The sequence below is a fragment of the Macrotis lagotis genome, chromosome X (genome assembly GCF_037893015.1).
Source record: "Macrotis lagotis isolate mMagLag1 chromosome X, bilby.v1.9.chrom.fasta, whole genome shotgun sequence".
Lineage (NCBI taxonomy): Eukaryota > Metazoa > Chordata > Mammalia > Peramelemorphia > Peramelidae > Macrotis > Macrotis lagotis.
This window is the reverse complement of record NC_133666.1, coordinates 157,982,117-158,003,833: the sequence shown is the minus strand read 5'-3', so window position 1 is coordinate 158,003,833 and position 21,717 is coordinate 157,982,117. Positions and strand designations below refer to the sequence as shown.

Here is a 21,717-nt window from a genome sequence, read left to right as displayed (position 1 = left end):
AGGTAGCTAGGTGGTACTGTAGATAGTCTCAAGCCTGGAATTAGGAAAATTCATCTTCCTGAGTTGAAATTTGGCCTCAGAACTAGCTGTGGGACCCTGGGTAAGTCACTTAACTTTGTTTACCTGAGTTCCTCATCTGTAAAATAAACTGGAAAAGGAAATGGCAAACCACTCTATATCTCTGCTAAGAAAATCTCAAATGAGATAACTGAAAAAAAAAAAAGGCTGAAAAACAAATATGTAAGGGTCATAGGATAAAACATTTAAAAGTAATAGAGACCTTAGAGACTTTCTAAAGTAACTCCTTTATTTTTTAGATGAAGCAGTAACTTTAGATGAAGCCCAAAAATATTTAAATGAATTTCAGAGGCAGAGTTTAAACCAAGAATTTCCAAGTTCAAAACCAGTAACTTTCCCAAAGAACTACGTAAAAGTAGAAAAAGATGACTGGAGTCTAAATATGAATATCTAAGAATAGAGTACAACAGTGAATATCCATATAAGGATTTTTCAGTTTTAAAGGACTTTCTTCATAATATTCCTAAGTAGCATTATCATCTATATTTTAATTATGTGAAAACTAGACCTGAGAGAGATTATGTCTTGCTCCTAACATGACAAATAATCTATTTATGGATGTAGGGAAAAACAAACAAAAAGCAGTAGCAATTTCTCTGATAGACTTATGATAAACAATTCGATCCACCCCAGACAAAGCTGATGATCAGTATGTGAACACAGACTAAAGTACTTTTTTTCTCTTTCTTTCGCTTTGCTTTTGTGAGGTTTTCTCTTTTTTCTCTTACAATAAGACTATTTTAGTAATGTGTAAATAATTTTTTTAAATGTAGGGGGGAGGAGCAGCGCGTAGTGGATAAAGCACCGGCCCTGGAGTCAGGAGTACCTGGGTTCAAATCTGGTCTCAGACACTTAATAATTACCTAGCTATGGTTAACTCCATCTGCCTTGCAAAAAAAAAAAAACCCTAAAAAAAAAAATAAAATAAAATGTAGGAGGCAGCTAGGTAGTGCAGCAGATAGAGTACCGGCTCTGGAGTCAGGAGAACCTGAGTTCAAATTTGACCTCAGACACTTAATAAAAAAATAAAATAATTTTTTCAAAAAGACAGTGAACCAGGTGCTGAACTTGAAAAAGGAGATGGAATGACTTTGATCAGATGCCTTATAATTTGAAGAGCCAGGAAAGAGATTGAGAATGAGGGGCATATAGGTAAAGCCAAGAATGAGTACTATCATGAAAATCCAGAGAAGAAAGCATATTTAAAAGGAGATTGTGGTCAACAGTGTCTTTTGCAGAAGATTCAGGCCATGAGGGATCAGGAAATTGGCAACTGAAATTATTGGTAAATTGGAGAAAGCAGTTTCAATTGAATTAGAAAGTCTAGAATCAGATTAGAAAAAGTTGAGGAGTAAAAAAAGAAAGGAAATGGAAAAATTCAGTAATAACTTGATTTTTTTCCCCTTCTAAGAAGTTTATTTTTAAGGAATAAATTGGTTATTAACTATTTCATAAAACTTAAGCTCTATTTGACTGGTATTTATTAAGCACCTAGTTCTTCAATTACAACATTCCCTCTAACTGTGGGTATTCCCCAGTGTGCTGCACTCTCTTCTTCTCTATTATGAAGGGTTCTTACTTTTTGTGTACATTTTAGACCTTTCTAGAAGTCTGGTGAAGTCTCTGGGCTCAATCTATCCAAATAATCCCACATCCTGCTACCAGAGTACTATTCCATAATCATAGTTCTAAACATGTGATTACCTTATTCAATTAATTCCTATGTTTCCTATGATCACTAAGATAAAAAACAAACTCCTCTAATTTAGCTTTTAATGTCCTTTGCAATCCAGTCTTAACCTTCCCAGCCTCCTTGAATTCTGTAATCTGGTCAAACTGGTCTTCTCTCTATTTCTCCTATTCATGTTTTTGTATTAACATATCTATCCCCCATGGCTGTAATGCATTTCCTTTTTACCTCTGTTTCCAAAGTCTCTTCTCTTCCTTAAAGACATAGCTTAAGCACTAATCTTCTGCATGGTCCTTTCTGATTCCCTCAGTTTCTAATGTGCTCCTTCTCAAACTATTTTGTATTTACTACTATATATTCATAATATTATCTTTATATTTTTTATATATTTTATATGTATATATTTGTCTCCATTAGAATGTAAGCTTGCTGAAAGTAGGGGTTATTTCATTCTTTATACTTGTATCCACAGCAATTAACTATTGGGCATTTTAAACTGGATGTCTCAGAGACATCTGTAACCCAACCTAACCTATCCTTTCTTCCAAACTTCCCTACTTCTATTGAAGTTCTCCTGAACTTCAATGCTTGTAACCTTGATATGATCCTGAATTCCTCACTCTCCCTGTCAAATATGTGTCAAATATCTGTCAAATTTTGTTCTAACGTCACACATCTCTCACATCTAACCACTCTGATCCTTTCATAGTTACCACCATAGTTCAGATTATCACCTCTCACCTAGATTATCACAATAGCTTTTTAATTCATTTGTATGACTCTAAACTCTCACATATCAGTCCATTCTACACACACACTAGCAAAGTAATTTTCTTTAAATGTCAATATGACTATGTGATTCCTGAGCTTTGCTAATTCCTGTTGTTTCCTACTGCCTCTTGGATAATAATACAGGCTCCACAGTTTAGCTTTTAACATTAGGATTAAAATTTTAAAATATTTTGAAAGAATAATCTCAATATCCACAAGACAAAGAAAATGAAGACAGTAGGAAGAAAATTTTTATTTCAAAGTAAAATTATGATTTTTTGAATGAACTTGACATGTCTAATTCTTCCAGCTTTAAAGTCCTATAACAACTGCCCACAATCTACCAATCTAGCCTTGATGGATAGTAAAACTGGCTTTGTCTCTCTTAGGCACCACACTCCTTTGTATTTTTTATCTATCTCTACTTAACTCCACTTCAGAGGCCTCTTACTTTAAAATGTAGCTAAAACACCATTTTCTACATGAAACTTTTTCTTATTTCCATAACTGCTAATGCTGACCCTTCTTAACAAGTTTGTATTTATTAACTTTATACTACATGTACTTAGTGTCTTCTCCATTAGAATATAAACTCAATGTGGACTAAGGATTGTTTCATAATTTGCAGTTGCATCTCCAAAGCCTAGCACTGTACTTAATAGATAGTTTACAAATACTTAGTGATTGATTGAGGAACCTGTGATTTCTTTGGTACAGAGAACCCACCAGGTGAATTAATTCCTTCTATCAATACAGTTCTACAACATATAATCTTAGAGACTTATCGACAAAATTTAGAAGCTTAGTGACTTGACTGGGGTCAAATAGCCAGTTACTTATCAGAAGTAGGACTGGTTGTTAGCCCATACTAACTTCAAGGATGACTTCTCTATATATTTCACCATGCTACCTCTCATGTTCTTTCTGTAAAGGACTACAAACTGATTTCTTATTTCTCCTTCAATTAAAATTCATTTTTGTAACAGTTAAACTATACCTACTTAGTGAATACTCAAACATTAAGTATTATTTCCTCTATATCACTCCGAACCATAACACAATGACAGATGATTAAGTTAACCATAAAGCTAAATCTCTAAGTCATTCAAATTAGTTACTAACAAGCAAAAGAAATTTTCATATACAATAGAACTACAAGGAAGACATCAAATCAATCAGCTATACATGTTTCTGAAGCTAATAAGTTACAAAGCATACCAATAATAAATTCAAATCTTTTTATCTTTTATACATACCTTGCCTTGTTGCATTGAACAATCAACACATCCTACTTGAATGTTCCCATGCTTAGCTCCAGGGATTATCTGTAACCTTTCAAAGTTACTTGACAATATTACAACATCACATCCGGAAGCGTAAGCCTTTAAAAAACAAAACAAAAGCACAAAAAAAAAAACCTTAATAAGTCATGTATTACTTCAAATTACTAATCAAAAGAGAAATGAAGATTAAAACAGTTTTTAGGCTTCCCTTCATGGTCAGGAAATTGGCAAAGATAAGAAAAGGTGGGAATAGTTAATGTTGGATGGATTATGATTAGATAAGCGCATTAACATGCTCATGTTGGTGAAGCTGTGAATTGATCCAACCATTCTGAAAAGCAATTTAAAATTATGATAAGCAAAATGACTAAGAAATCTATACCATCCTATTGTTAAGTACATATACCATGGAGGTCAATGATAAAAATAGGAAAAAGGAACAGTAACAGCTCATACACACCAAAATATTTATAGTAGCATATTTTGCATTAAATTCCAGCAAAGAACTGGAAACGATTGAGTAACAGCAAAACAAAGAGCGGTACGTAAATATAAAGGAATGTAACTGTGCCTTAAAAAATGATTAGTTTTATGAATACAGAGAAACATGGGAAGATGTACATGAGCTGATGAAAAGCAAAGATGGCAGTATTCAAATATTCAAAATGGATGAAATATTAAAAAAATGCAAATGAAAAGAACAACAAATAAATTGAATACTGTAAAACTGAATACTGTAAAATTATAATGACCAAGCTTAAACCACAAAGAGATAGAAGAATGTATCTCTCTTTTTTGTTGGAAGATGTGGTTAAGCTATGTGTTTGGAACAATATAAAAAAGATGAATTAATTTGTTTTCTTGAACTGCACTCTATGCACAGGAGAGATAACCAATGGGAAAACAAAAACAGATAGAAAAGTCCATTGGAAAATTGTGAACCTCTAACTGGTAAAAATAAGATAACTTGCTTAGGGGACGACTAAGCCTAAAATCATTAATCTAAGTTTCCAATGAAATAAAATTTAAAAGACCCACTCCATAAATTGTGTGCACTTCTCAGGTTTGATAAACTGAGTAAGTTACTGCTACTGAGTAAGCTAATGCATTTTATCAAGTACATTTCTGCATAGAAATGAGGAGTCATATTTTTGCAGAATATCTCTTCAACAATTGGATTAAAGAAGAAGTGATGTCAAAGAGTTCTAAGAAGTACAGAAAGGTAAAAGAGCAAGCTCAGGTGACCAGTCTATATTTTCTCATTAAAGGCAAATTCTTTTTTTTTTAAGGTTTTTTGCAAGGCAAATGGGGTTAAGTGGCTTGCCCAAGGCCATACAGCTAGGTAATTATTAAGTGTCTGAGACCAGATTTGAAGCCAGGTACTCCTGACTCCAGGGCCAGTGCTTTATCCACTGTACCACCTAGCCGCCCCTAAAGGCAAATTCTTATGCAGAAGTTTGGAACAATAATTATGGAAAAGGTGACATGATCAATTACAGAAAAGTAAGGATCTGCTCTTGGTTCTTGTTGAGATTTAAATAACAAATATGTAGTGGTTCCAATTAATCAGGTTGTGATTTCATCCAGCATCATTTAGTCATTTCTATTTCCATAATAGCTTCCTCCTCTCTCCATTCATATAAACTAACACCCTAATCCTGTTCCTTAACATCTCTAACCTAAAATACTCCAATAACTGACTAATTAGTATTCCTTCCTCAAGCATTTCAGCACACTAAAAAGTCCAATTCATCCATCTTCTACAGGGGAAACCAAATCGATTTTCCTAAAGCACAGATCTGACTGTAACAAACAACTCTCCCCATAGAATTCTCAACAAATTCCTTATTACATTGAAGATCAAATATAATCTCTTCTCCATTGCAAGTTTTTTCACAATCTGGCCCAGCCTCTCTTGCCAGAACTGCATCTTATTTCTTTCCATGCTCTCTACAATTCAGTCAAAATGCTTCTTGCTGTTCCTCCCAAATAATATTCTCTCTTGTCTCCAGTGCATCTTGACCTTAAAGAGTCAAGAACCTACAAGGGATCCCTATTGCCTAGGATTATACACAAGATCCTTTTTTGACATTTAGAGTCCTTCAAAACCTGGCTATAGCCTACCTTCCCTACCTTTTGGTACAATGCTCCCTATTACACATGAAAGGGCCTTTCCCACAAAAATGACCCTGTATCTATTTTATATGCGTGGATTATTTTTTTAATATAGAACCCCCACACTTAGAATGTAAACTACTCCTTGAAGGAAGGAATTTTTATCTTTATACCTAGAATACATTGTGTTTAATAAATGGTTGATAAATGATTCCTTTTTAAAAGAAAATTTTTTTCAATATTCAGTAGTCAGATGCAAGTATAATGACAAAAATACTATATTGTCAATTTTCATTTACCTTTGTCATTTTGCTGAAATTCTTCATTTGTACATTACTACTATATAGATGTTTCCTGTAGTTACCTTAAAGTAACTTTAAAAAATTATTCTTCAGTGGAACAAATATAAAGTGGATCTGCAGTTAAGGTAAAAATTATCTTAAAACTACACTTATAATAATTTAGCACATTCCCAAGTAACTTCAAGTATCAACAAACAAATCATTTATTAAGGTTTCAGTGTTCATGAGGTACAATATTAACTAACAGAAGGTTCCAACTCTCAAAATAGTATTCATTTTAATGAGGGAAACAACGCTGAAAGAAGATACATATAAGATAAGAACAGAGCTGGGAAAAACCATGGAAAGTCTAATACATAAAAAGAGATTTGAAATGAGCCTTGAAAGAAGTCAGAAAAACTAAGAAGAGATGAAGAAGAGCATTACACACATGGAAGAAAGGCCCAGAGACAGAAAATGGAGGGTCACGTGCTAAGAACTGCTAATAGGTCAGTGTACTTAGATGGCTGGGTGAGTAGATGTGTAAAGTCAAATCAAGCATTTATTCAACATGTGTGCCAGACAGTGTTAAGCTGTGGGGATATAAATGAAAGGAAAAAATAGCCTCAACCCTCAAGGCACTCTCAATATAATCGGGGAGATAATGTACAAGCAAACTATATAAAGAATAAACAGGGGCAGAGTATTGATTGGCATGGGAAAGCTGCTGCGGGTCTATGACCTAGGGAAAAAGAAGTTACTCTGAAAATGTGAGAATAAGCACATTGCAAACTACATCTCTGGGATCCAGACAATCGGACACTGGGTCATTGTGTCTGATGTCCAGGAGAGTTTCATCTGGGTCAGATACAAGCGCAATGAAAACCAGCTAATCATCTTTGCTGATGACACCTATCCCCATTGGGTCACCACGGCCAGCCTCTTGAACTATGACACTGTGGCTGGGGCTGACAAATTTGGCAACATCTGTGTGGTGAGGCTCCCACCCAATACCAATGATGAAGTGGATGAAGACCCAACAGGGAACAAGGCTTTGTGGGACCGGGGACTTCTCAATGGTGCCTCACAAAAGGCAGAAGTAATCATGAATTACCATGTAGGGGAGACAGTGCTTTCCTTACAGAAGACCACGCTGATCCCAGGAGGCTCAGAATCCCTTATCTATACCAACTTATCAGGTGGGATTGGGATCCTTGTGCCTTTCACATCTCATGAGGATCATGATTTCTTTCAACATGTGGAGATGCACCTGCACTCTGAGCATCCTCCTCTCTGTGGAAGGGACCATCTCAGCTTCCGTTCCTATTACTTGCCTGTGAAGAATGTGATTGATGGTGACCTTTGTGAACAATTCAACTCAATGGAGCCCAACAAGCAGAAGAATGTATCAGAAGAATTGGACAGGACACCACCTGAGGTCTCCAAGAAGTTAGAAGACATACTTGTTATGCCTTCTGAGCCCCCAGGCTTGTCAAAGACTGTATTCTAAAGAGATTTCAGAGTACATGCAGGTTGTTGTTTACCCTCTCCTCCCTCCTTTTTTTCTTTGTGATCACTTTGCTTTGATCCCATGGGACAGGAGGAAGGGGCAGTTGTTAAGATCTTGAAACATTTAAACTGAAAGATGATTTCATACATTCTTTTCAGTGATGCGTGGCCCTAGCCCAGTGTGGGATGTCCCTTCAGTCCAAGACATTCCCTGCCTGCTTGGATTGCCTTTCCCTCCCTCCCGTGCCCTTTCATTTTTGTACACACGCTTCATTTTTTTTAGGTTTTTTTTTTTTTTTTGCAAGGCAAATGGGGTTAAGTGGCTTGCCCAAGGCCACACAGCTAGGTAATTATTAAGTGTCTGAGGCCGGATTTGAACCCAGGTACTCCTGACTCCAAGGCCAGTGCTTTATCCACTACGCCACCTAGCCGCCCCCCACACCCTTCATTTTTAACTGGTTTTCTTGTAAATATAGTTTTGTACAATGTTGAAAAAAAAAAGAATAAATAGGGGCAGCCGGGTAGCACAATGGATAGAGGATTGGCCTGGAGTCAGGAGGATCTGAGTTCAGACCTGGTCTCCAACATTTAATAATTACCTAGCTCTGTGAACCTTGGGCAAGTCACTTCACCCTATTACCTTGCAAAAACCAAAAAATAAAAAATAAATAAACAAATAGTAGATTATCTCAGAAGCAAGAAATTAATATTAAGGACAGGGAAAGGTTCTGTGCAGGAGACAGAATTTTTTTGCCAAAAATTGAAAGAAACAAGGAAAGTCAAAAGGGTGAGCCATCTAAGGATGGGAATAAGCAGTGAATATGAAGAGGAGAGGGAATATCATGTAAGGTCAGAGTCACAGAATCATAAAGTATTAGAAGACTTGGAAAGGTAGGAAGAACCAGATTGTGAAGAGTTTTAAATGCCAAAAAAAGACCTTGATATTTGATCCTGGAAGTTACAAGAAGCCACCGAAGTTTACTGAGTAAGAGAGTGTCATCCTAAAGACTTCTGCTTTAAGAAAATCACTTTTGGGGCGGCTAGGTGGCATAGTGGATAAAGCATCGGCCTTGGAGTCAGGAGTACCTGGGTTCAAATCCGGTCTCAGACACTTAATAATTACCTAGCTGTGTGGCCTTGGGCAAGCCACTTAACCCCTCTGCCTTGCAAAAAAAACCTAAAAAACCAAAAACAAACAAGAAAATCACTTTGGCCACCAATAACTCCAAATGAATAAATAACACAGGTTTTACTTTACAAAGATTACATCCATATTCTGTAGAACTGGTACATTAACATACAAAAAAAAACTTGTTGCCCCATACATTTTCCTAACTCCAATTAACATGCAGATTTCCATATAAAAGAATAGAAAGAGGATAGCATATAATTTCTATTACCTTTTTCAAGAGCATAATAAATAAAAGCATAAATATGACCATCTTGCTTGTCATATCTCCTCTCAACCTCCTTTAAATGTTTCATTGACTCTTTTCTGTTTTGATATATTAGTTCACTTAGTTCCTCTTCCTCCAATCCTCCTCTAAAAGTCCTTGTGACAAATAAATATGATTAAACAAAACAAAGCCACACACAATGTTTGAAAATGCATCTCACAATAAGTTTCACTATTAGTTCTCTGGATTTGTGGTTGGTGGCTGCTTTGATTAGATAGGGCTGAAGTCTTTCAAATTTATTTGTCTTTATCATGTTGTTATTGTACAAATTGTTCTCCTAGTCCTTTTGCTCTGCCTAAGTTCCCTAAATTTTTCTTAAAAAATGTTATTAATAAATTTTGTGTGTATAGATATGTAATATACTAAAAATAAAAACTTTTAAAGTATTTATAGGTTATATATTTCTAAAAGAATCTATTCCTCTTGGACATTTCTCTTGTACAATGGTCAAAATAATAAGCACTTCGTTGTAGAAAAGCTCACAGGAATAGAGATTTAGAGGTATATTTTTTTAACAGTTCAGGAAATTGAGACTTGCCCACATTACAGATAACACAAGCCAGAAACTGGATTTGAATCAAGGTTGCTTGACTCTATAGCTAATGCTTTTTTTTTCTCCATGGCTCCTTCAGAATTAGCACCAAACAGCCATTTAATACAGCTAAAAAATAAGACTTCAAAGCTCTAAATGGTGTAAGAGCTTTTATATGCTCTATGCTCTATAATCAAAAGAGCAACAGTAGAAGTTGTTAAAAACTAGAATAACAACTAATAATATAATATATATTAGAATAAAAATTAGAAGTTACAGATGAGGAAAGTTATGTCCACAGACGTTTAAAGACTTGCTCAATGCCTCATGGGTAGTAGACATCAGAGTTGAAATTTGAAATTTTCTAGCCCCATTAATTGACTAGCCATGAACAGAAATGTTAGAAATGAGCATTTCAATCAAATATAGTACTGATCAACTTTGCAAGTGTTCTTTCATAATAATGAGACTCTCAAAGGTGAATAATGATTGACCACAAACCAGCACATAGTAGGAGAAAGAGCATAGGCCTTGGAATCAGAAAAATTACATTTCCTCTACTTGTATGACTGTGGGCAAATCGCTTCATTTCTCTCAACCTCTGTTTATCTTACCAGTTTGTCTTTAATGGTAAAGATAATAATTGCTGTATCTACTCTACAAGAGCGCCATAAGGAAAAAGGGTTTTTGTAAACTTACAAATGTTGAATAAATCTAAGAGGCTAGCTATTAAAGAAATAACAGAGAATATAGAGAGAGCTAACCATAGCTACTTCTGGCTATTGATAGTAAACACATTATAAGAATGACTTAGAAACTGGTAGATTTTGGGAAACTTAAATGTAGATTACATCATTATTTGAATTTAAATGATGTATTAGCATCAAATAAAAACATAGCAAATACTATCTATAACTGTGGTAAAATTTCTTAGGAGAAATTATTAAAAGGAAGCCTTCAGGAAAACAACAAAATTAATAAGAATTTTATCCAGTTCTAATGTTTACACTAATAACTCACATGATAAAATTTTCATTTACTTACCAATTACTTTGGGATATTTTAAAAATTAGGTTTCAAGAACTTTATCCAGAAAAATTACAAAAAAAAAAATAATGTCCCAAACCAATTTCAGTTAGTTGAAAATATCCCCTAGTAACTTGCAGAATATAAAAATATTCAAATCTATCTATAATTGGGCAATTTAAGCAATTTATTAATTCAATTAAGCATTTATTATCAGCCTATTATAAACTAGCTTTAAGAATTACAAAGCTCTGTACATATCTTATCTCATTTGATCCATAATGTACAGAGCACAGTGCAAGTGTGCTGAAGATAAAAAGACAAAAGCAAATAAAAATGAAGTTGTTTTATTTCTTTACGCCTGAATTTCTTCACATGTAAAATGAAGAGACTGTCTGTAAATATTTTTCTGTGGCCTAGTATCAGTAGGGTGAGTTTGTTAACAACAGATAGGGTCAGAAAAAGCTTCACAGAAAAATGGCACTAGAGTTATGCCTTGAGGCAAAACAAGGATTCATAGAGGAGAGATTGAAGAAGGAGTATGATTCAAGTTGGAAGAATACTTGTGAGAACACAGAGAAGGAGAGATGGAAAATCTGATTCAGGAGACAGATACTAATCTCATTTACCCAGAGTTCATGAAGAACAATAAAATGAGTCTGAAAAGGCAAATAGTCACTAAATTTATGGGCACCTAAATGGTGTGGTGGATAAGGTAGTGAGCCTGGAGTCAGGGAGACTCATCTTAATGAATTCAAATCTGGCCTCAGACAATTATCCAGTGTGACCCTGGACAAGTCACTTATTCTGTTTGTCTCAGTTCCTCACCTGTAAAATAAGATGAAAAAGGAAATGGCAAATCACTCCAGTGCCATCACATAAATGTTTTAATAAAGAGAGTTTATTGATATAAAATGCTTTAATAAATGTTTATTGAGTGATTGAAAATTTACCACAATCTGTGATACTACTAATAATGTTGGAATTTAACTTTATATACAATAATTTTTTACTTAGCTTATACCATCTGGGAATGAAATTCAGCAAGTTTAATAGTAAAACCTATAAAAAAATGTTTTTTTAATGTCAGTATTTTAAAAATAAGATCGCACAAATATAGTTTTCTAGTTTAGCTAATTTAGCATATTCAATACTTCTATTTTCTTAACTCTCACCAATCTTTTTTAGTTGTTTTTTTTTTTTTTTTTTTGCAAAGCAATGGAGTTAAGTGGCTTGCCCAAGGCCACAAGACTAGGTAATCATTAAGTGTCTGAGGCCAGATTTGAACTCAGGTACTCTGACTCCAAAGCCAGTGCTCTATCCACTGTGCCACCTAGTCACCCTAACTCTCACCAACTTTTAACTCTCTCACTTGCAATATGATCTCCAACCCCAATACTTTTCAAGATTATCAATGATTAGTAAATTCTAGGGGTTTTTAAATTATGTCTTTCTTGACCTGGTGGCAATTTCTGACACTAACCATTATTTCCTAAACATTTCATCTTCCCTGGCTCCTAAGACACTGCTTTTTCTTAATTGTTCTCCTATTTCTCCAACTATTCTTTTATTGATGTTCTTTGCTGAATCATATCTACTTTCCTCCTAATTGCTTCCTCTCAGGTAATCTTATAGGTTCGTGATTATTTCTATGCAAATACTTTTCAAATCTATATATCTAACACAAATTTGCTTCATGAATTCCAATCCCATATTATCTGAACTCCAATTATTCAGGTTTAACCCTGTGAATCACTCTTCCCTCTTTCTCAACCTCCATATCTAATCAACTGCCAAATTTTATTTGAACAATGTCCAAATGTTTCTCATTACTATCCCCTTCTCTCCATTTCCTTTCAGGGCCTCCATCACCTCCTTCCAAAACTACTGCTATAGCTTAACTGATCTCTCTTTACCAGCCTTAGCCCCCTCTAATCTATGGTCCACAAATAGGCCAACTGCTATTTGTATTTTTTTAAAAGAAAAAGTTCATTGCATCTCAAGGCTTCAAGCAGTCAATTGGAAAGCACAAGGGGAGCTGTAGCAGGGGCTGTCTCAGAAATTCAATTTGGAATAGTAAAACAATTTACATATTAGGGTAAAATAATCCTGATTGGCAGACCTTTCAATGAAGGAATGGAATTAGTATTTCTTAGCTCCTCACAACACCATTGGGAGATGAAACTAGAGATGAGTAGTCTAGTCTATAGGAGGTGGGGAAGAGGGCTGGTCCCTCAGACTAATTCTGTCTCAATAGTAGTTGACTTTGTATGCTAACCATACTCATGGTGAAGCAGCACCACAATCAGAGCAAAGTAGTTCTATTCTCAATTTCATCACCCTTATCACTACTGTTTATATCAAATCATGCCAAATCAATTTGAGTAAACATTAATGGATATAAACTAGGGAAATTAAACTTGCAATAAGAACCAAATGTACTGTAGACTTGAGTATTACAAAAATCATAATCTCATGTTTACTTCAAAGTCATAAAAGTTAAATAAACTTAAACCATAATAAAAAGCCAAACCATTATTAATAGACAAACTTATAGATAAACTAAATCAGGTTACAAATTAAATAACGCTTACATACTACAAGAGTCACCTAGAAAACACAAATATGTGACCTAAGTATTCTTCTAGTAAAAAATGCTTAGTGTCCTTCTAAGTCAAAAATTCTTAGTGGCTTCCAATTGTTCTAGGATAAAATGCAAACTCTTCAGTCTGGCATTTAAACCATCCAAAAACAATGTAAATACCTTCTGTGGGGGGGGGGGGAGCGAGATCAGGGGAAAAATTGTAAAATTTTTTAAAAAGTGACAAAAAAAACTATCCATAAACTGACTCCATTTCTTTTCCAATATAATTTCATAATTTTTCTCTTCATACTCTCTAGTCCAATCATCCTAGATGTCACTGGTTGCTGTTCATTTTTCATTCTTGACTCAAACCAGCAACAACATAGATAATGTTTTGACTTGAATGTGAATTGGTTTTCTTTTTTTTTATTATTCCACAAATTAATCCATTTATTGTTGGACTATGGGCTACAGATAATAGATAAGATTTTACTGGTCTTTCAACTCCTTCAGTCTTCTGATGGCAGATTTGACTGTGACTGCAGAGGTGGTATTGTATGTCCACACACCACCAGCTACTGTTTTCATACAGGATCCACAAGTCAGATACCCACAGCCTGTCTCTTCATTTTGGTCTTGCCACAGAAGGAGCAGGTATACTTGGCATGCTGGCTGATTTCAATTTTTTTTCACCATTTTTCTGAGGGATGCACCATAACATGTTCCATATTTACCAACAATCCCAACCTTCTTTGTATGTTTAGCCATGTCGCCAGTCGCAGGGCCATGGCTCAGAGAGGGTGAATTGATTTTCAAGTGAGGCAGAGTTGCCTGAAGTCATCAATCTCACTCTCTCTTCTTGAGTTATCAAATTCCAGTGGCAAAAGAAAAGTCAGGATCGGGGCAGCTAGATGGTACAGTGGATAGAGCCTTGGCCCTGGAGTCAGGAGGACCTGAGTTCAAATGTGACCTCAGACATTTAAGAACTGCCTAGCTGTGTGACCTTGGGCAAGTCACTTAATCCCACTGCCTTGCCAAAAAAAAAAAAACCACCAAAAAGTCAGGATCAATGGACAATGAACTGAGGTGTGGTGGATGATCTTGGCATCTTCACCTTTAAGATCTGGCAAAGCTCTCAGCACTTCACATTATCTTCTTCGGCTTCCTTGATGGCTACTAAAACAAACTGTTCTCATCTAACCATTCTGTGAGAAGAATTCTTCACCTGCTTGGGTAGATATTCTTCTAACTCACCAAGGAGTTTAAGTCCTATGGGTTACACTCAACTTGATTTAGCTCATCTACTGATAGTTTTAATGGAGTATGGTCTGCCAACGACCAACTGTGTATATATGAAAAAAATTCATGCTGGAAAAAATACAATACCATGGGACTGAAGAATCAAAGTATCAACAAACAAGGTGTCTGGAGGAAAGGAAGATACTAAAGCCTGGAAAAAAATATCAGACCTTGTCAATAACAAAGATGTCAACCAAGAAAACATCAAAGACTATTCTCACATTTCTACAAATGTGCTTTCTCTGTAGCTCATTTTTGACGGAAAAGTTTCTGGAGACATAGTAAAAGAGGATTTAGTAGGAAATGACTGACAGGTAAAAATAAAAAGATACTCTGTAGCAACCTAGCTCAAGTTTTTTGTCACCAGTAGAATGATACTGCCTTGCTGATCAAATCAGGTTAAATTATCATCTCTATGTAGATGACTCTCAAAGGAAAATGTTGATTATGGTGGTGGTGTTATCTCCTGTCATAATCTCTCCTGTTCAACATGACCAATTGTAAGTAGCACATTCCAAAATCAATGTCCCATCTATACCTCCAACTCATTGTCTCTAAAATGTAATTAATGTTTCCTTCAAAATCCATCCCTTTTCAGGGGCGGCTAGGTGGTGCAGTGGATAGAGCACTGGCCCTGGAGTCAGGAGTACCCGAGTTCAAATCCAGCCTCAGACACTTAACAATTAACTAGCTGTGTAGCCTTGGGCAAGCCGCTTAACCCCACTGCCTTGCAAAAACCCTAAAAAAAAATGCATCCCTTTTCCAAATATTCTCTTTTTATGTTGACAGTATCTCTATCATTCTAATCATTGGGTTTGCAAACTTGGAACCATCCTTGAATTTCCCATTTCCCTCATTCCCCAAAACCAAATTAGCTGCTAAAAGTCTTCTCAATCCTATTTCTTCAATGTCTTTCTTACATTTCCTTCTCTCTCCAATTCAAGTTCCATCTTCATGAGTTCTTTTTTGATCTCTGAATTGCTAACACTCTACCCCCTCTTGAAATTAATTTGTTATTGCTGAGTATATTTAGTTATGTGTATGTTATATACTTCTCACCTCAATAATCTTGAGAACAGAGATCTTGTGGTTAAGTGCTTAATAAATGTTTGTCCAATTGAACTGAATTGCTGTCATGCTTCATTACTGAAGAAGACCATGACATCAGGGAGGTGAGGCCATGACAAGCACAAGAACTTTGAGTGGGGGGGTGCTTTGCTAAGTCACCTGGCTCACTTTCTCCTTCAGAGTCATCTGAATACAGGGCCAGATATGGATCAGGACAACTGGAGATGGCCCTGGATGCAAGGCAATCAGGGTTAAGTGACTTGCCCAAGGAAACAAAGAAGTGTCAAATGTCTGAGGCTTTATTCGAACTTCCATTCTCTTGACTCCAAGACCAGTGCTCTATCCATTGCCCAACTTAGCTTCCCAATGAATTGCTGTATCTTGTTTTGAAACACCAAAGTCACCTCCAAAAACACAAATGCTCAGTCAATTGTTGGTATATACCATTTGCATTTTCAATTACAATTGGGCCAGAGCATGAATAAATTCATTTGTAAGTGTGAGAGTTAGGCAAGTGTATCTTACATCTACCCAAATAGCAATTGAACAAGTTTCTTATTTGAAAACGTAAGATATTTCTGTGTCTGGTTTCTCTGGCATAATTCATTCTGTTTGGGGTTGAGAATCTAAATTTAGTAGGGAGTCTAGAAAAACATTATAGTATCCAAGAGGAAAGTCACAGCCAGAGAAAAATGCTTAAATCACATCCTGTCTGGTGACCACATGCTGATGACCCTGAAGTCTAAGTAGAAGATTCAGTAAACTCAACATGTGACACTCGTTTAGTTACATGCTTATGAAAAAACTACCTAAGCTTTAGTATTCCTGACATTATCAATATAGGATTATTACCACATTTTAAAATCCATATTTCCAAGAGTGAAATTTAAAATTAGAACTATCCAAAAAGTGGAAGGCACAGACTCGAGAATAATAGGTTTCCCCTCTCCTCTACTAGGTAAAAACTAAATGACCAATTATTAATTAGGGTTACTATAGAAGTGATTCTTGGTCAGGTCAAGTATGAACTGAAATATATTATCTGAGATCATTCCCAAACATGAAGTTCTACGATTCTTACAATGGAGGTCCATGATATCGTTTGAAGAAAGAATTGGGGACAGAGCAGCAAATGAGAAAAATGAAAGCCAAACCTAAATTCAGTGCCAAGATTAGGAAGAGACAATGGAGGAAATAGAAACCAAGAAAAGATTATAGTAGGAATCCTGGAAAGATTACCTCAGCCTGAGCCAAGGATTTGACTGATGTATTGGATGGGAAGATTTATCACAATTTAACAATGTTCAGACATTATTATGCATATTAAAATACCTGTCTAAAATGATACTATGGTATCCACTGAGACTTTTTAGAATGAATCAGAGATTACTAAAAATTCATTGTATAAAGTTGACACCAAAGACTGAATGGATTTTGAATGCCTTCTCAGAGAAAATGTTTGAAAAAAACAACTAAAAGAATTAACAAACTAGTTGTCACTAGAAAAGATAGCTGGACAACCTATCTTTCTGTATGTTTCCAAGCATTTGTATTCTTCAGATAACTGTTTTATCTGAAAGGAGATATTTGAATACTACAGCCAAGCCATCTCATCTTTTTATTGAATCTAAGGCAATAGTTTCCTATGTTCAAAATCCAAGAATACATTCAGAATCTATTGACTCCAGATTTATGTATTTAAGTGCAAAGATCTCTCAGAATGGGAAGTAATTAATTCCTCCTTTTTGAAACAAAAATATCTAGCTGAAACAAGTACACAATTGCAATATTATTCTCTAGAGGAAAATAATTTAGTGCATTGGAGAATGACAGAAGTCACAGAAAAGTCAAAGGCGAACTTAAGGCACAATCTGAAATTATAATACATAAAACGAACCCATCGCTACATTCAACTTTACTTTTTCTCCATATGTTTATGGAAAAAAAAGTAGTGGGTTTAATTAGTCAATTGAGTCACCTATGAAATTTTTCTTGTGAAAAGAACACTCGCAACACTTTTACTCTAAAATGCATTACTAAAATACTTTCATAAAATAAAATGATACCTTTTTACTCTGATATTTCACTGCTTGCCGTCTTCAGGATCTATGCTCACAAACCTCCTTATCATCAAGTTAAAAGTCCTTCTGGCCACTTTGTATGAATCCCACAGAGCACTTATTTACTCTATGGATTTATATGAATCCGCACTGTACCGGGCATTTTTATTTAAGTACAATTTTTAGTACGTTTCATTTAAGGGAAGATGCAAAATCACAATTCTCGTCTTTCTTTATTACTGCTGAATTACAGGCCAACCTCACAGGAATCTGGGAGAATGTGTAAAGGGCTTCTTCCTCTCCACTGAGCCCCCCCCCCCGTGTTTATTGTTAACTGCGGAACAAGCAGGGCTTGTTCCCGACGCCCCCTCTTTGAAATTGCAGCAGGCACAGGACTTTGGAGAAGAAAGCAGCCCAAAGGAACTGCCGCGTCCCCAAGCCGGCCTCGTCCCGAGGCGCCGCATCCCCGCCCGAGCATCCCCCGGCCCGGCCCGGCCCGGCCCTCCGGCACCGCCCTCCCCCCACCTGTCACCCGCCGGAGCCCCGGGTCCCGGGTCCCGGGCCCGCCAAGCCGCCGCCGCCGTCCTCCTCCCGCTGCTGCGGGCCTCCGCGGCGGGGCCGGGCCAGACACTCACCGTGAACCGCTGGTCGCCGACGCTGCCCACGGAGAAGCAGTGGTCCCCGGGGTTCACGGCCCCCGTCAGGACCTGGTGCAGGTTCATGTCGTCACCGCCCCCTGCAGCCGCCGGCTCCTGACTTCACTCCCGCAGCGGGGGCCGGGCCCTCCGTGCCAGTCTCATGCCCGAGGGTGGCGGAGCGGGGCCCGCGGCTCCCGGGAGCGGAGCGGAGCTGCGCCGGCGGGGCACGGGCGCGCAGCCCGGAGACGCTCCGCCAGGGCCCGCGGCTCCTCCGGGGCGGCGCGGCGCGGCGCGGCGCGGCGCGGCGCAGGACGGGAGAGGGGCGGGGCGGGGGCGGGGCGAGGGCGCGCACCTGTCACCGCCCCGGGCGGAACTACCTGCGCCGGGGCCGCGGCTCTCCGGCTCGGGGGCCGGGAAGCGGGGACAGGGACTTCCTCTCCAGCCGCCGGAATGCGGCTTCCGTGGAACCCGGGCGGCGCGGTGAGCCCACAGCGTCTCTACACGCCTCGTCCCCGACCTGGCCCTTCTCGGTTCCGGTCCTCGTCACCCGTTTCCCTCCCCCCCCCCGCCCCAGCTTCCACTGGTCTCGATCGTTGGGAGTGCGTCTCTCTCCGTCCGGCCAGAAGACGTATCGCGAGATTTCCTGGCTTGGGTCTCATAGGGTGGGAGTTGTTAAAGGGACTTTACAGCCGTTGTCCCCTGGTTAGGGAGTGAATCGAGGGGCGTGACTCCTTTCACTTCCTCCAGCCTGACCAATCCTCATCTTGCTTCTGTTTTAGGCTCCACCCAGGGCGAGAGAAGAACGAATCAAGTTGGCGCTAGTGGGCAGCCGCACTGTGCGATATGTTGTTCAATCTCCAGGGGAAGGATAAATGGAAAGGGTGGGGTTTAATTACCTGATTATTGGATGGTCACCTAAACTTCCATCTGGCGAGAGGACCGGAAAGCAGCGCCTCTAAACCCCCCCAAAAAAGAAATGTATTTAGTGGAACCGTGGCTGCTCGGCGTTTCTTATCAAGGCCTCCTCGTTGACTACAAATCCCAGCATGCAATCTGCCCCTTTAGATGGAAAATGCTGTTGTCCTGAATGAATGTGACCCTTGCAGCTTAACTAGATACATAATAAGTGCTAAATTTATATGAGAGTTTAAACTACAAATATGTGTTGCAAAAATATAGTAATTCAGGTAAGCTTAAAGTCAGCAGTTATAATGGGGTGCCCTTTACCCTCAAGATTTTCTCACACTCAACCAAACTTCTTGAATTGTTATTATAGAAACAATGAACAAAACATTAAGAGCTAGGCACTATGCTATGTCATAAGGGTTCAGAAACAAAAATGAAACCGGGCTTGCCCTCATCGAGTTTACATTCTTTTGGGAAAGATGAATACATAAATGTACCTGCAGATCCACATGGACTTTATTGGGACTCCAAAGTTCATTATTCTCCCACTTTAGAATAGGAATCTGAGGAAAATTACAGAAAAGATTTTTAAGAGGGTCTCATATCTGGGCCTTTCCAAAAGAAATAACAGCGTCCTTCTTGAAGTCTTTCCGTACCGGTCATAAGATTTATTTATTTGCTTCTTCAACAAATGAAATGCTTAAAACTAAAGATTCATAAACCCACATTGAAAAAATGCTCAAAACATGAAACATTTAAGTTACATAATAAGAATCCAATACTTAAAATATGACACACTTTGTTGGAATGCTGAACAGGCATTTCATTTTAATCTCTAATCTGCGCTGTCTGATAAGTTTTCTCAAGATACATATCAAGATATACTCTAAGACTGTTTTAGTTGTTTCATCCATAGTATCTTCCTAGTGATGTTATGCAACCAGCAGCTAGACCAAGAACTCGCAGCTTCTCTTAAGCTATCCTAGCTGCCGGTTGCCCAAAGTGGAAAAAATTGCTCTAAGTGTTTAGCAAAGATGAACATCACTAGGAAGATCAAGAACTCCCAGCTTCTCTCAAGCTATTCTAGCTGCTGCTTACTTAAGTCAGTAATTCCTGCTAAATTTATCCATCTCAGGATCATTGTTTGGTCATCTCTGTTCAGGGAAAGAAACACAAATCAAAAGAGGGACTTAAGCTTTGAGTTCCACCCTGAGGTTTACTTTGACAAGCTCTCAATGTCCTGTTTACATAGTTGCCATAGTGTGCAGTGGAGAAAAAACCATCTCCCTCCTCCTGGAAATCTTAAGTAAGTTCAGATCCCAACATTTCTAACATACTGGAAGGGAGGGCAGAGTTCCTTCTCTTAAAATCTACTTAGTGGTCAACTCCTTCTGGGGGTGGTACCTGCATCTAGAAAAAGCTTCATGGAGGAAACAGTACTCAGAGTTTTGAAGGAAACAAGTTCTAGGTTGAGGTGAGAAGAGGGTACATTTCAAGCCTGGGGGACAGACAGCACAAAAAACATGGAGAAAGAAGATGGAGCTTTGTATATGTGGGAAGGGGAGTAATTTATAAGAAAGAAAGATAGGCTGGAACTAGGTTTTGAAGGACTTTAAATTCCCAATAGGAGACGCATGTATTTGATACTAAAGGCAATAGAAAACCATTGGATTTCTTTAGTAGGGAAGTCATGTAGTCAGACCTATTCTTTGGGATAAATCACTTTGGAAGCTATGTGTAGAATGGATTTAAGAGGAAGAAGTAGAAAGAGCTCAATTAGAAGATTGTCATAGGAGTTCATACAAAAGTTTTTATTTTGAGGCTTGGTCTCATTTTTTAAATGAGGCTTGGTCTAGGTGATGACTGTGTGCCCTATTTGAGGTCAGGGATTGTCTTTTACCTCTTTTATATCCTCAGAATTTAGCCATATAGTAGCCTGGCTTACAGTAGCCACTTAAGTCTATTGAATGAATAGAGAAAAAAAGAGATGTGACGTTAAATCTGATAAGATTTCACCACTCATTTGGTTGTGCAGGATGAGGAAAATTGAATAGTAGAAAATACTTGCAGGGTTATAAACATGGTTGATTGGAAAGATGGTGGTAACCTCAGTAGAAATGGGAAAGTTTGAAAGAGGGATGGGTTTGAGGGAAAATAATAAATTTGGTTTTGGACAGTGAGTTGAAATTCCTACAGAACAACCAAAATTAAAAGGGAAAGCAGGAAAAAAATGCTTGGAGCATTATTTCTGATACAGACATCATTTTTCAAATATAGAGAACTGAGTCAACTTTATAAGAAGCCAAGTCATTGCCCAATTGACAAACAGGCAAAGGATATGAACAGGAAATTTTCAAACAAAAAAATCAAAGCTATCCATAATCATATGAAAAAATGCTTTAAATCACTATGATTAGAGA

General features: G+C 37.5%; 1 protein-coding gene across 6 annotated transcripts in view; it reads right to left on the bottom strand.

The window, feature by feature from the left end:
• Positions 1-18,525, bottom strand: part of DMXL1 (Dmx like 1) — a 181,004-nt gene extending 162,479 nt beyond the window's left edge. For 4 of the 6 annotated variants that reach the window (XM_074199607.1, XM_074199612.1, XM_074199608.1 and 1 more), the window contains exons 1-2: positions 18,389-18,525; positions 3,796-3,921 (exon numbers count right to left, since the gene is read on the bottom strand). In XM_074199607.1, the coding sequence (XP_074055708.1) occupies positions 3,796-3,921; positions 18,389-18,475 (213 nt within the window). In that variant the 5' untranslated portion in view covers positions 18,476-18,525. The remainder of the gene's footprint in view (positions 1-3,795; positions 3,922-18,388) is intronic. The other 2 variants (XM_074199609.1, XM_074199610.1) reach the window with 1 other exon arrangement.
• Positions 18,526-21,717: the final 3,192 nt, after the last annotated feature.